Here is a 13,058-nt window from a genome sequence, read left to right on the forward strand (position 1 = left end):
AGTGCCGACACAGAGGTAGCCACAGCCGTGAACTACCGCACTGTACTGTGTCTGCTGCTAATATAGACTGGTTGATAAAGAGATAGTATACTCGTAACTAGTATGTATGTATAAAGAAAGAAAAAAAAACCACGGTTAGGTGGTATATACAATTATGGACGGGCTGCCGAGTGCCGACACAGAGGTAGCCACAGCCGTGAACTACCGCACTGTACTGTGTCTGCTGCTAATATATAGACTGGTTGATAAAGAGATAGTATACTCGTAACTAGTATGTATGTATAAAGAAAGAAAAAAAAACCACGGTTAGGTGGTATATACAATTATGGACGGGCTGCCGAGTGCCGACACAGAGGTAGCCACAGCCGTGAACTACCGCACTGTACTGTGTCTGCTGCTAATATAGACTGGTTGATAAAGAGATAGTATACTCGTAACTAGTATGTATGTATAAAGAAAGAAAAAAAAACCACGGTTAGGTGGTATATACAATTATGGACGGGCTGCCGAGTGCCGACACAGAGGTAGCCACAGCCGTGAACTACCGCACTGTACTGTGTCTGCTGCTAATATATAGACTGGTTGATAAAGAGATAGTATACTCGTAACTAGTATGTATGTATAAAGAAAGAAAAAAAAACCACGGTTAGGTGGTATATACAATTATGGACGGGCTGCCGAGTGCCGACACAGAGGTAGCCACAGCCGTGAACTACCGCACTGTACTGTGTCTGCTGCTAATATAGACTGGTTGATAAAGAGATAGTATACTCGTAACTAGTATGTATGTATAAAGAAAGAAAAAAAAACCACGGTTAGGTGGTATATACAATTATGGACGGGCTGCCGAGTGCCGACACAGAGGTAGCCACAGCCGTGAACTACCGCACTGTACTGTGTCTGCTGCTAATATAGACTGGTTGATAAAGAGATAGTATACTACTAATATTATATATACTGGTGGTCGTCAGGTCACTGGTCACTAGTCACACTGGCAGTGGCACTCCTGCAGCAAAAGTGTGCACTGTTTAATTTTAATATAATATTATGTACTCCTGGCTCCTGCTATAACCTATAACTGGCACTGCAGTAGTGCTCCCCAGTCTCCCCCACAATTATAAGCTGTGTGAGCTGAGCAGTCAGACAGATATATAATATATATAGATGATGCAGCACACTGGCCTGAGCCTGAGCAGTGCACACAGATATGGTATGTGACTGACTGAGTCACTGTGTGTATCGCTTTTTTCAGGCAGAGAACGGATATATTAAATAAACTGCACTGTGTGTCTGGTGGTCACTCACTATATAATATATTATGTACTCCTGGCTCCTGCTATAACCTATAACTGGCACTGCAGTAGTGCTCCCCAGTCTCCCCCACAATTATAAGCTGTGTGAGCTGAGCAGTCAGACAGATATATATAATATTATATATAGATAATAGATGATGCAGCACACTGGCCTGAGCCTGAGCAGTGCACACAGATATGGTATGTGACTGAGTCACTGTGTGCTGTGTATCGCTTTTTTCAGGCAGAGAACGGATTATAAATAAAAGTGGTGGTCACTGGTCACTATCAGCAAAACTCTGCACTGTACACTACTGAGTACTCCTAATGCTCCCCAAAATTAGTAAATCAAGTGTCTCTCTAATCTATTCTAATTCTAAACGGAGAGGACGCCAGCCACGTCCTCTCCCTATCAATCTCAATGCACGTGTGAAAATGGCGGCGACGCGCGGCTCCTTATATAGAATCCGAATCTCGCGATAGAATCCGAGCCTCGCGAGAATCCGACAGCGTCATGATGACGTTCGGGCGCGCTCGGGTTAACCGAGCAAGGCGGGAAGATCCGAGTCGCTCGGACCCGTGAAAAAAAACATGAAGTTCTGGCGGGTTCGGATTCAGAGAAACCGAACCCGCTCATCTCTAATGAATATGACTTGAAATTTACCAAATATAGATCTAGTGTATATGCACAAAAAAGTTTAATCAGAAAGATTGTGGACATTTTGAAATTTACTCAGAAAATCAGAGATGTAACTAGGGTGGTGTGTCATGTGCCACCGCTTAGGGAACCACATGGCAGGGGATGCTGTTCTGCGAAACCTGGTAAGTTTCTGTTTTAATTGATCTCATTTGCAATGTACTCCTCTTTAATCCCCAGCATCACCTGGCTGCCCCCATTTTCCCTCATACTCCATTATTTAAGGCACACATTTAAAAATACTCTCAAAATGACTGCAATATTGAAGATCATGGGTTTGAATCTCAATTATGATAGTATTTTGAAAAGCGTGCTTTAAATAAAGGAGGATGCAACTGAAGGTCCTGAGGTATGACAACTAAGAAATGTGTGATTTAAATAAAGAATAATGTAACTAAATGACAAAGAGCTCTCAAATTAAGTGGATACATGATGGCATAAGAAGATTGGTGTCCAAATCCATTTTCTTGGGAGTGCTCAGTGTGTATAGGTAACCTATACTGCACATGTGTGTGTGTGTGTGTGTGTGTATATATATATATATATATATATATAAATAAAAAACATATATATGTTTTATGTGAGAAGGGGCATCATAGCAAATGCTTTCACTGGACACCTGGGCTTGCCTTATGTCTCTGTTTGAAAAATATGGGGGTGGGCCATGAATGCTTTTTCTGGCTCAAGGCACCGAAATGTCTAGTTATGGCTCTGCAGAAAGTAATACAGGGTGAGTATCCCATATCCAAATATTCCGAAATATGGAATATTCCGAAATACTGAATTTTTTGAGTGAGACTGAGATAGTGAAACCTTTGTTTTCGGATGGCTCAATGTACACAAACTTTGTTTAATGCACAAAGTTATACAAAATATTGGCTAAAATGACCTTCAGGCTGTGTGTATAAGGTGTATTTGAAACATAATGCAGTCTGTGCTTAGACTTAGGTCCCATCACCATGATATCTCATTATGGTATGCGATTATTCCAAAATACGGAAAAATCCAATATCCAAAATACTTCTGGTCCCAAGCATTTTGGATATGGGATACTCAACCTGTACAGCAATCACAGAATCCTCACCCTAATGATCGCTAATTAATAGTAGTAGTAAACAATAGGTTTAGGTTATTTTTGCTTCTTGTTTACATCTACAGAGAATGAGACCTTTGCTGTGTGTGTCCTGTTGTAATAATTTGCTAACCTTCTGGAGCACTATCCACAGTAAACCAGAGCTTGAAGCGTTCTGAATCCTTTTCCTTTAGCTTCTCAAGGTCATCACGCAGGAGAATATCCTGTTCTGTCTGAAAGATAGATACAGATTGATACAGATATATATATATATATATTATATATATAGCAGCAACTTGATTAAATGTTTATGTCAATGAGCTCATAATGTCGCAACAGTGACAGTAAATTTATGGGTCAGTAAGGCAACATCCATAACAACTTTTACTCCATTGACCTAAATCAGCATGTTAGATGCACAGATGCCATGATATTACATGCCAATACATTACACGTCTGTCGACTTCGGTCTACCACCAGACTGTGTAAAGACCGCTCAACCAGAAAACAACCACTATCTGGTGCTCAGGACGGGGTTAAAAAGTGAACTTACCACTAGATGGTAGTAGACCGAAGTCTTATGCATGGTCTGACTGATATATATCACAAAAAACAATGGTGGTCATTCCGAGTTGTTCGCTCGGTAATTTTCTTCGCATCGCAGCGATTTTCCGCTAACTGCGCATGCGCAATGTTCGCACTGTGACTGTGCCAAGTAAATTTGCTATGCAGTTAGGTATTTTACTCACGGCATTACGAGGTTTTTTCTTCGTTCTGGTGATCGTAATGTGATTGACAGGAAATGGGTGTTTCTGGGCGGAAACTGGCCGTTTTATGGGAGTGTTTGAAAAAACGCTACCTTTTCTGGGAAAAACGCGGGAGTGGCTGGAGAAACGGAGGAGTGTCTGGGCGAACACTGGGTGTGTTTGTGACGTCAAACCAGGAACGACAAGCACTGAACTGATCGCACTGGCAGAGTAAGTCTCGAGCTACTCAGAAACTGCACAGAGAAGTCTTTTCGCAATATTGCGAATCTTTCGTTCGCAATTTTGACAAACTAAGATTCACTCCCAGTAGGCGGCGGCTTAGCGTGTGCAAAGCTGCTAAAAGCAGCTTGCGAGCGAACAACTCGGAATGAGGGCCAATATCCTTATCTTGCGCACAGACAAAAGCAGCACTACAGGAGAGACCTCTGTTGTGCGGTTTCAAATAAGCATAGAACAAACAGAATGCTTAAGTGCACTATATTCCTTGAATATTTATTCTTTAAATCTTCAAAGCAATGGACCCAATGGGTGCAGACTGTAGGTTGGAGAATTCTTAAAGAGATTATTCACACGGTATCCTGTAACAGATATCCCCTCACCGAAAAATCACCCAGACAAAAGGCCATAAAGGCCAATTAGTACCAATTATTGGTTTATTGACACAATTTTTAACATACACAATATGTTACACATTGAAATTTGCTTCATTTAAATCAATTGGATTTAAAGTCTTTTAGTCCATGTGTGTTTAAGGACATCTATACGATCATTATTTATGACTTTCATCGCAAATTTTTGTGATTAGGGACCCTGATAGGGTTTGTTTAGAGAAAAGACTCTCCAAGGTAGCTGTATGCTTCTTGCCCTATATAAACTCAAGTCTTGTGGTCCTGCCCTTTTTTGTGAATTATCCCCGATGAAGTCGTTAAGACGAAACACGTAGGGTCTGTTATCTATGACTCACCAATCCAGATTGTGAAGATTCTCCCTTTTGAGCTCACACCTTGTGAAGGTGAGGGAGGATCTAATTCGCCATCTACACAATCTGGACTTCTCTCACTGATATACAAATTTTATTTCTGTACAACATTTTTATTGTGTATGTTAAAAATTGAAAACACAGAACTACTACTTACATTTAACAGCAGGCATCTGTAGTCATTTACTGTAGGGACCTAGTAAGTGATATACCATCCTGGCTTGTAATTGTTTATTTTAGAATGTCCTGTGTGTGTATATACTGTATTTACAATAAAGTGGATTTTTCCATTTTACAGAACTGTTTATCTGAGTGATTGAGTGATCAGAAAATCTGTATCCTCACACCCATAGCAAGCAATCAGATTCTACTTATCATTTATCTAGCACCTTCTAGAAGATAATAGCTAAAATCTGATTTGTTGCTGCTACGATCATGTCCACTTCTATAAACCTGCACTGTAGTAAATATACCATTGCTCTCTATCTCTTTCCCCTCTTCCTTCAAAGACACCCTTGTCTCACTTATCCTTAAGAAACCCTCACTTGTCCCTGACTTTCTAACTTTCACCCCTTCACCCGGGTGGTATTCAGCAGACCGAAGGTCATATGACCTCCCCCAAAATCCAGCCCCCTCACTATCCCGATGGTCGGCATGCCGACCAACAGGGACTATTTCCACTTGTGGGTGTCTACGACACCCATAGAGTAGGAATAGAACCCATGGCGACTGCAGGTCGCCACCGAGACCGCAAGGGGCTTGCTGCACTCGCCCCTCGGTATGCTAACCGGCGGTCAGGAGACCATCGGTCAGCCATACTACACCCCTTCTCCCTCCTCCCATATGCTTACAAGATTCTTCAGAGGATTGTCTTTCTCCACCTTACCACATTTTGGGGCAGATGTACTAAGCCTTGGAAAGCGATAAAGTGAAGAGAGATAAACTACCAACCAATCAGCTCCCAACTGTCATTTTTCAAATGCAACCTGTAAAATGACAGCTAGGCGCTTGTAGATTATCTTTTTTTTATCACTCTCCAAGGCTTAGTACATCTCTCCCTACATATTTTGTTAGAAAGCAGTACGCTCTCTCTAGGTAGGTCTATCCTTCAATCTGATGTTCTGCTGCACCATGTGACTGCAACCTCCTTGTAGGTCCTTAATTAGAAGAGTAGATACTGTGGGGGAGATGTACTAAGCCCTGGAGATTGATAAAGTCAAGAGAGATAAAGTACCAAACAATCAGCTAATAATTGCCATGTTGCAGGCTGTTTGAAAATTGGCAGTTAGGAGCTGAATGGCTGGTACTGTACACTCTTAAGGCTTAGTACATCTGCCCCTGTGTTAGACATGATATGGTGGAGACACAAGTCTCTCAATTAGCTCCAGACAGACCATAGTGATTACATGCATAAAGCTGTTCCAGCATTCCTGCATTGCTACTCATTTGCATTATACACTCACAGGCTGGTGAGCTGTATAGATCCCCATTACGCTAAATGTTTGATCCACAAGTACCAGTGTGTATGCAACAGTGAGTACGGCTGAACATGTTATACTTCGATAAACCAACACCACTTTTTAAGTAACTTTACTGGACTGTTCATAGTTTGAGTCATTTGCTTGTTACAGTCTCTAAATTGCATCACCTACCGCAGAATTTCCCATACTCCACCATTACAGTCCATGTTACGGCTATTCATGCTAGAGCCCAGAAGGTTAAATCAAATTGACTGTGGTACTAATATATGGTGACATTTATCAAAGCTTATAGGGGCTGAGTCAATTGTGCTGTGCACCATTTGCTGGCCGTTTGTATGAATGGGCGTCTATCTGAGATATTCAATTGTTATTCTGATCAGAATCCCATTAGTAGTTAACATGTCTGACAGCTTGGGTTTAGCCATGCAAAGTGGCTAAACTCATGGACTTTTTCACACATTTTTTCTTGCACTTCCAAAGGCTGCAAGAAAAAAATGTGACTGCAGTGACTAATGGGCATTTGCTTGGAGTGACAATTGAATAGTTCCAAAACAGACAAATAATGGTTATTCACTTGCGCCCAAAACAACTGCTGCCAGTTCCACTTCAGAGCCACACTCCTCTCTAATCTGATACAAAACAAAACAAGAAGTAGAACTCAGGCACTGTTGGAAGAAAATAAAGTCTCAAATGTTGTTCTTCACAATAAAGAATAATTTGTAATCTCAGTCTCCACTTGTTTGTAGACAGGAAGTGAGTGTATTTATTCCAATTCTTTACTCGATATACAGTATATTGAAGGCAAAGGTATACCACAAGGAAACAGCTGGGGTGCTCCTTAGCAAAAATTGTTGTGACACTGATCTCTAGGGAGTGCCCTATGTGCACTCAAAGGTTTCTTTATATATATGGACAACAACAGAGTCTTGACCAAACCCAAAATGCCACCCAGAACAAGTGAGGAAAACCGAACTGACCTTAGTATAGGTCCCTATGTTCCCATTACGGTTCTTACCAAGTGTGGAAAAAGGATCTATATCCGAAATACATCAGTGGTGGAGATACAGCCGCGGGCTCCTCTCTGGTTGGCCAGGATACATGGAGATTGAAATAAGTGGATCTACGAGTACCAGCCCAAAGAAACCGTTATGGGAACATAGGGACCTATACTAAGGTCAGTTCGGTTTTCATCACTTGTTCTGGGTGGCATCCTGGGTTTTTTCAAGACTCTGTTCTACTTCTCGTATTGAATAGTTCCAATAGATGCCCAATCGTTCAGACATTGGGCATGCGGTACAACTAAATCGCCCAAGTAGAGATGAAGTGGAGAGAAATACAGTACCAACAGTAGCAACCAATCAGCTCCTAACTGTCATTTTTCAAACACAGCCTGTAAAATTACAGTTAATAGCTAATTGGTTAGTACTTTATCTCTTTCCGCTCTATCGCTCTCCAAGCTGTCATAAATCTCCTCCTATGTCACCTGTGCTCAAGCATGGATATACTTAAAAACTGGACTGTAATGGCAGAATTAGGGAAACTTGGACCTACATTAAGTGCACAATTATTATTGTTCACACCTGTTGTATTTGTATTATACTGTACTGTATGATGTGCCGTTTAGACGTAGAAATCTGATCACACTATGCACCTCAATGTTTGACCATATTTCCATCTGCCCCACCATCTTACAACTGATGTTGGGATAGTGTGGGGTAAATTTACTAAGATGTGAGTTCTATTTATGATGGGATGTTGCCCATAGCAACCCATCATATTACATAGTTTCTGAGGTTGAAAAAAGACAATTTGTCCATCGAGTTCAACCTGTTTATGGTCTCCTACGCTGTATTATTCTTAGGACAAAAATTATCTATTGTGAATGTCGTCCGTTGTGTGATTTTTTCTCTTTTGTTAACGATAGTGCGTGATCTACCCACCATAACCCTGTATATCTTTATCCATTAGGAATTTATCTAGCTCATTCTTAAAAGTATTGACCGAGTCTGCCATTACTACTTTCTCAGGCAGGGAAATTCAAACATGTATTGTCTGTACTGTGAAGAAACTTTTTCGCCTCTGTGTGCGAAATCTCCTCTCCTCTAACCTAAGCGGGGGTCCACATGTCCTCTGTTTCGATTTTATGAAAACAGATCCTCCGCAAGCTCTGTATATTGTCCCCTTATATATTTGTAAGTGTTAATCATGTCCCCTCTTAATCTCCTCTTTTCCAATGTAAACATGCCTAGCCTAGCAAGCCTTTCCTCGTATTCCAGCGTCTCCATCCCCTTAATCAGTTTGGTCGCCCGCCTCTGAACCTTTTCTAGTTCCAGGATATCCTTTTTATAGTATGGTGCCCAAAATTGTGCACAGTATTCAAGATGTGGCCTCACTAGGGATTTATATAATGGGAGTATAACACTATCATCCCTTGCATCAATTCCCCGCTTAATGCATGCTAATACCTTGTTTGCCTTTTTTGCTGCATTCCTACTTTGGGCACTGCTGCTAAGTTTGTTATCTATGTGAACACCTAAGTCTTTTTCCAGTACAGAATCCCCTAATTATACCCCATTTAGTGTGTAGGTGGTATTTTTTTCTTTGCTACCAAAGTGCATTACCTTACACTTGTCTGTATTGAACCTCATTCTCCATTTGGCTACCCATGCTTCCAGTTTAAATAAATCATTCTGAAGAGACTCAGCATCCCCCACCGAATTTATTACCTTACACAGTTTGGTATCGTCTGCAAAAATTGACACCATGCTCTCTAGACCTACTGCTAGATCATTTATGAAAATGTTAAACAGTAGTGGTCCAGGTACAGACCCTTGTGGCACACCAATAAGTACTTCAGTCCAATTTGAAAAAGTTCCATTTACCACAACTTGCTGCTCCCTGTTATCTAACCCATTTTTAATCCAAGTGCATATTGTGCTCCCTAGCCCCAGTTCTTGTAACTTATAGATAAGTCTCATGTGCGGTACTGTGTTGAAAGCTTTAGCAAAGTCTAAAAAGATTACATCCACCTGCTTACACTGATCTAGGTTCGCGCTAACTGTTTCATAAAAGCCTAGTAAGTTTGATTGACATGATCTATCCTTCAAAAATCCATGTTGGTTCCTATTAATAACTTTATTGGCTTCAAGGAACTTCTGTATACAATCCCTTAAAATACCTTCTAGTACTTTCCCTACTGTAGATGTAAGACTAACTGGTCTATAGTTACCCGGTTCAGATTTACTTCCCTTTTTGAATATCAGCACTACTTCCGCTATACGCCAATCTTTTGGAACTATGCCTGATGTAAGGGAGTCAATAAAAATCAAATATAGGGGTCTAGCTAATTCAGAGTGTAGCTCCATGAGAACCCTTGGGTGAATTCCATCGGGACTAGGTGATTTGTTAATCTTATTTTTTTTTAATCGGTCACAGGCAACTTCCTCACTTAAAAAAGCACTTTGTAGTGCGAGATTATCATTGTTGAGGTTATGTGTTAATCCCGCCATCTGGTCCTCTATTGCAAAAACTCATTTAATTTTTCTGCTATGTCCTTACCATCTTTGATTAAGACTCCCGCATTGTCCTTTAAAGGGCCTATACTCTCCTTCTTTAATCTTTATTTGAAAAACCTTTTGGGGTTTAATTTACTTTCCTTTACTACTAGCTTTTCAGTTTCTATTTTAGCCGCTCTTATTTCTTTTTTGCATATTTTGTTACAATCCTTATAGTACTGGAATGACTCCGCTTTCCCGTCTGATTTATATTTTCTGAATGCTCGCCTCTTTCTGCCCATTATTTCCTTAATCTTTTTGTTAAGCCACATTGGTTTGGAATAATTACTTCTTTTTTGCTGACCATGGGAATAAATTTACGAGTATAACTATCGAGCACTGTTTTTAATACTTTCCATTTCTCCATAGTATTTTTTACCTTGAAACTTTCCCATTCAATGTCCCTTAAAGCTTCCTTCATCATATCAAAGTTGGCTTTGTTTAAGTCCTAGTTAAGCCTATATAGGACTGTTTATGAAAACTGATATTGAATGTGATCACATTGTGGTCGCTGTTTCCCATGGGCTTCCCTACTATAATATTTGATACCAATTCCTCATTGTTTGTTAATACCAGGTCTAAGATTGCATTGTACCTAGTTGGTTCCTCGACTAGTTGAAGTAAGTAATCATTTAGTGTATTTAAAAACCTATTACCCCTAGCAGTATCACATGAATCATTTGTCCAATTTATCTCAGGATAGTTAAAAACTCCCATCACTATTACGTCACCTAATCCTGCTGCTTTTTCTATTTGCTTCAGTAACAATTCCTCATCAGACATATTAATACTAGGCTGCTTGTAGCATAGCCCTAATACTATCTTTTTTGTTCCCTTACCCCCGCCTGCAATTTCTACCCATAACGTCTCAACAGTATTTACAGTCCCCTCATTAATATCTTAAATAGAACTCCCATCTTAGTAAATTTACCCCTATGACTGATATGAGGCACAGTCTAATGGCCATAAGAGGAAGCAGTGGTCTACCTGCTCTGACTTGGTGGGAAATTAGAATGAAATAGAGAACATTACACACATGAGAGGTCTTGTTACCTTACTTATTGAACCACTATCGTATATTGTGGGTGGTGAATGAGATTGTAAGAGGGTAAGAGACACCATAGTAACTGAAGTTCACACTCACCTTATTGGCAAATAGTAAGAAACATTTTGTTTCATCTTCTGGGTCTTTTAATATGCTTTGGATTAACTGCAGCATTGGTGTCAGACCTGAGAAAATATAGAGATCTATTTAGTAAAAATGTCTTATGTATCTGCATAAAAGTTGCAGCTTATTGTCACATATTTTTCTCAAAATGTATATGAAATTAGCTGTTGGGGTGGGTAGGGATCGTGAGAACGGCAGTGAACGGCAGTGAAGATACCGGTGGTCTAAATCCCAACAGGTCTTAGGGGTCTATTTACTAAGCCTTAGTGCATGGAGATAAAGTACCAGCCAACCAGCTCCTAACTGTCATTTTTCAAACCCAGCCTGTCACATGGTAGTTAGGAGCTGATTGGTTTGTACTTTATCTCTGTCCACTTTATCTCTGTTCAAGGCTTAGTAAATAGACCCCTTAATCCTGACAGGGGATCAGCAGGAAATGAACCCTAACCTTACCCTCTCACAGCTTAATCCTAAGCCTCTCCTCTCGCAGCCTAACCCCAACCCTTCCCAGCATACTTACGTTCGGGATCCCGGCGGTCAGTATTCTTGTGCTGACATTCTGACAGGTGTCGGGATTCTGGTGCTGGCATCGTGACCGCCGGTATCCTGAACACCAGCATTGTGACTACATCCCGCCCGGACAGCCAATGCGAAAAAGAGCTCTTCGAGGAGATTGTTTGCATCTTTCATCTGAGTGAAAGATATCTGCTTCAGTTTTAGTACAACTGCCATGGGCCTGTTCAGGGACAGTCACATGGGGATGGTGGATATATCGTATGGGTCACGATACCAGGGAGAAATAAAAATTAATCATTGGACCTCTGACATCAATGAAAAAACTTTTGAGCATTGGTGGTGTTTAACCATCGATGGTCGAGGCCCATCCCTAGATTGGAGCCGGGGGGGAGGAATTAAACTATCAGGAGAGGAGAGAAGCAGCTGGAAGATGAGAGTGTGGCAAGGAGACTGCAAAATTGGCCGGAGGACTGGAGAAAAGCAAGAAGAAAAAAGTATTTTCCTGCTTTTCTCCACTTCATCAGGTAGTTATTGTTCTATCTTTAAAGCATATAACTAAGCATACCTGTCACATACAAATGCACAATAAATAGATATGTCAGGAGACAACCAATAAAACAACAATATTTCTTTTATTCTCTAGTCACAGTTTTACATGCAATCATTAAGATAAGTGTAAATATTAATGGGTATTAATAAGAATGAGAATAGTGTATTGACATGCACACTTAGCCCTGAGAAACATCCACTGCATTCTCCTTACCAGTTGTGGATTTTACCTAAGGGCAGGACAGGTACCCCAGTAAAATTTGCCACCTCAGAGATTGCCTGGTCGTGGCTTCCCATTGAAAGCACTTTCTGATAATCACATGACAGACAGTCCCAAGGGGAGGTGTTTTTTCTGGTTCAGCATGGCATCCTGGCGGTTCTGACATTGACGATCCTGACATCGGAGGGGTTAAGTATTTTTATCCTCCCCCGTCACCTAACCCTAACCCTCCAGGGGTCGCAGTTAGGGCTAAGCCTTCAGGGGTGGTGGTGGTGGTGGGGGGGGGGGGGAGTAAGAGAGCTAGGGCTAACCAGACCCCCGTAGTTTCTAACCTTGATACTTACCTTCAGAATGTCAGCTGTTGGTATTTCGGCGCTGGTCACCTTAGTGGTGTTAGGATTTCAGCATTGGTCACATGACCATCGGGATACTAAATGCATCCTGTTTTCTCTCCATGGGACTGCAATAGCTGAAAATGCTTCCAATGGGAAGCAACACCCCTGATATTATGGCACCCTACTCCATTGGTCCCTGTGGTACACTAACAGTCCAGTTTTAAAGGATAGCCATGCTTGTGAACAGATGGTATCATCAAACTGACTGTGGTACTAATTAAGTCACCTGTAATTTAGCATGGATATCTTTAAAACCTGCAATGATAGACTGCCCAGAGGACCTGGTTTGGAATCCTCTGCCCTGTTAAGATCCTAGGGTCTCCGGCATGGCCGTGAACATCGTGGCCAAGCCCAGGTAATGGGGGCAC

At 41.1% G+C, this 13,058-nt stretch overlaps 1 protein-coding gene across 1 annotated transcript in view; it reads right to left on the minus strand.

Moving 5' to 3' along the window:
- The window catches only part of LOC135004227 (NADH-cytochrome b5 reductase 1), a 169,106-nt gene that overhangs the window by 38,595 nt on the left and 117,453 nt on the right, over positions 1–13,058 (minus strand). Inside the window, exons 6-7 of the mRNA XM_063951794.1 lie at positions 10,987–11,072; positions 3,195–3,294 (exon numbers count right to left, since the gene is read on the minus strand). Coding sequence (XP_063807864.1) covers positions 3,195–3,294; positions 10,987–11,072 — 186 coding nt within the window. The remainder of the gene's footprint in view (positions 1–3,194; positions 3,295–10,986; positions 11,073–13,058) is intronic.

Source organism: Pseudophryne corroboree, chromosome 2, assembly GCF_028390025.1.
Source record: "Pseudophryne corroboree isolate aPseCor3 chromosome 2, aPseCor3.hap2, whole genome shotgun sequence".
Taxonomy (NCBI): Eukaryota; Metazoa; Chordata; class Amphibia; order Anura; family Myobatrachidae; genus Pseudophryne; species Pseudophryne corroboree.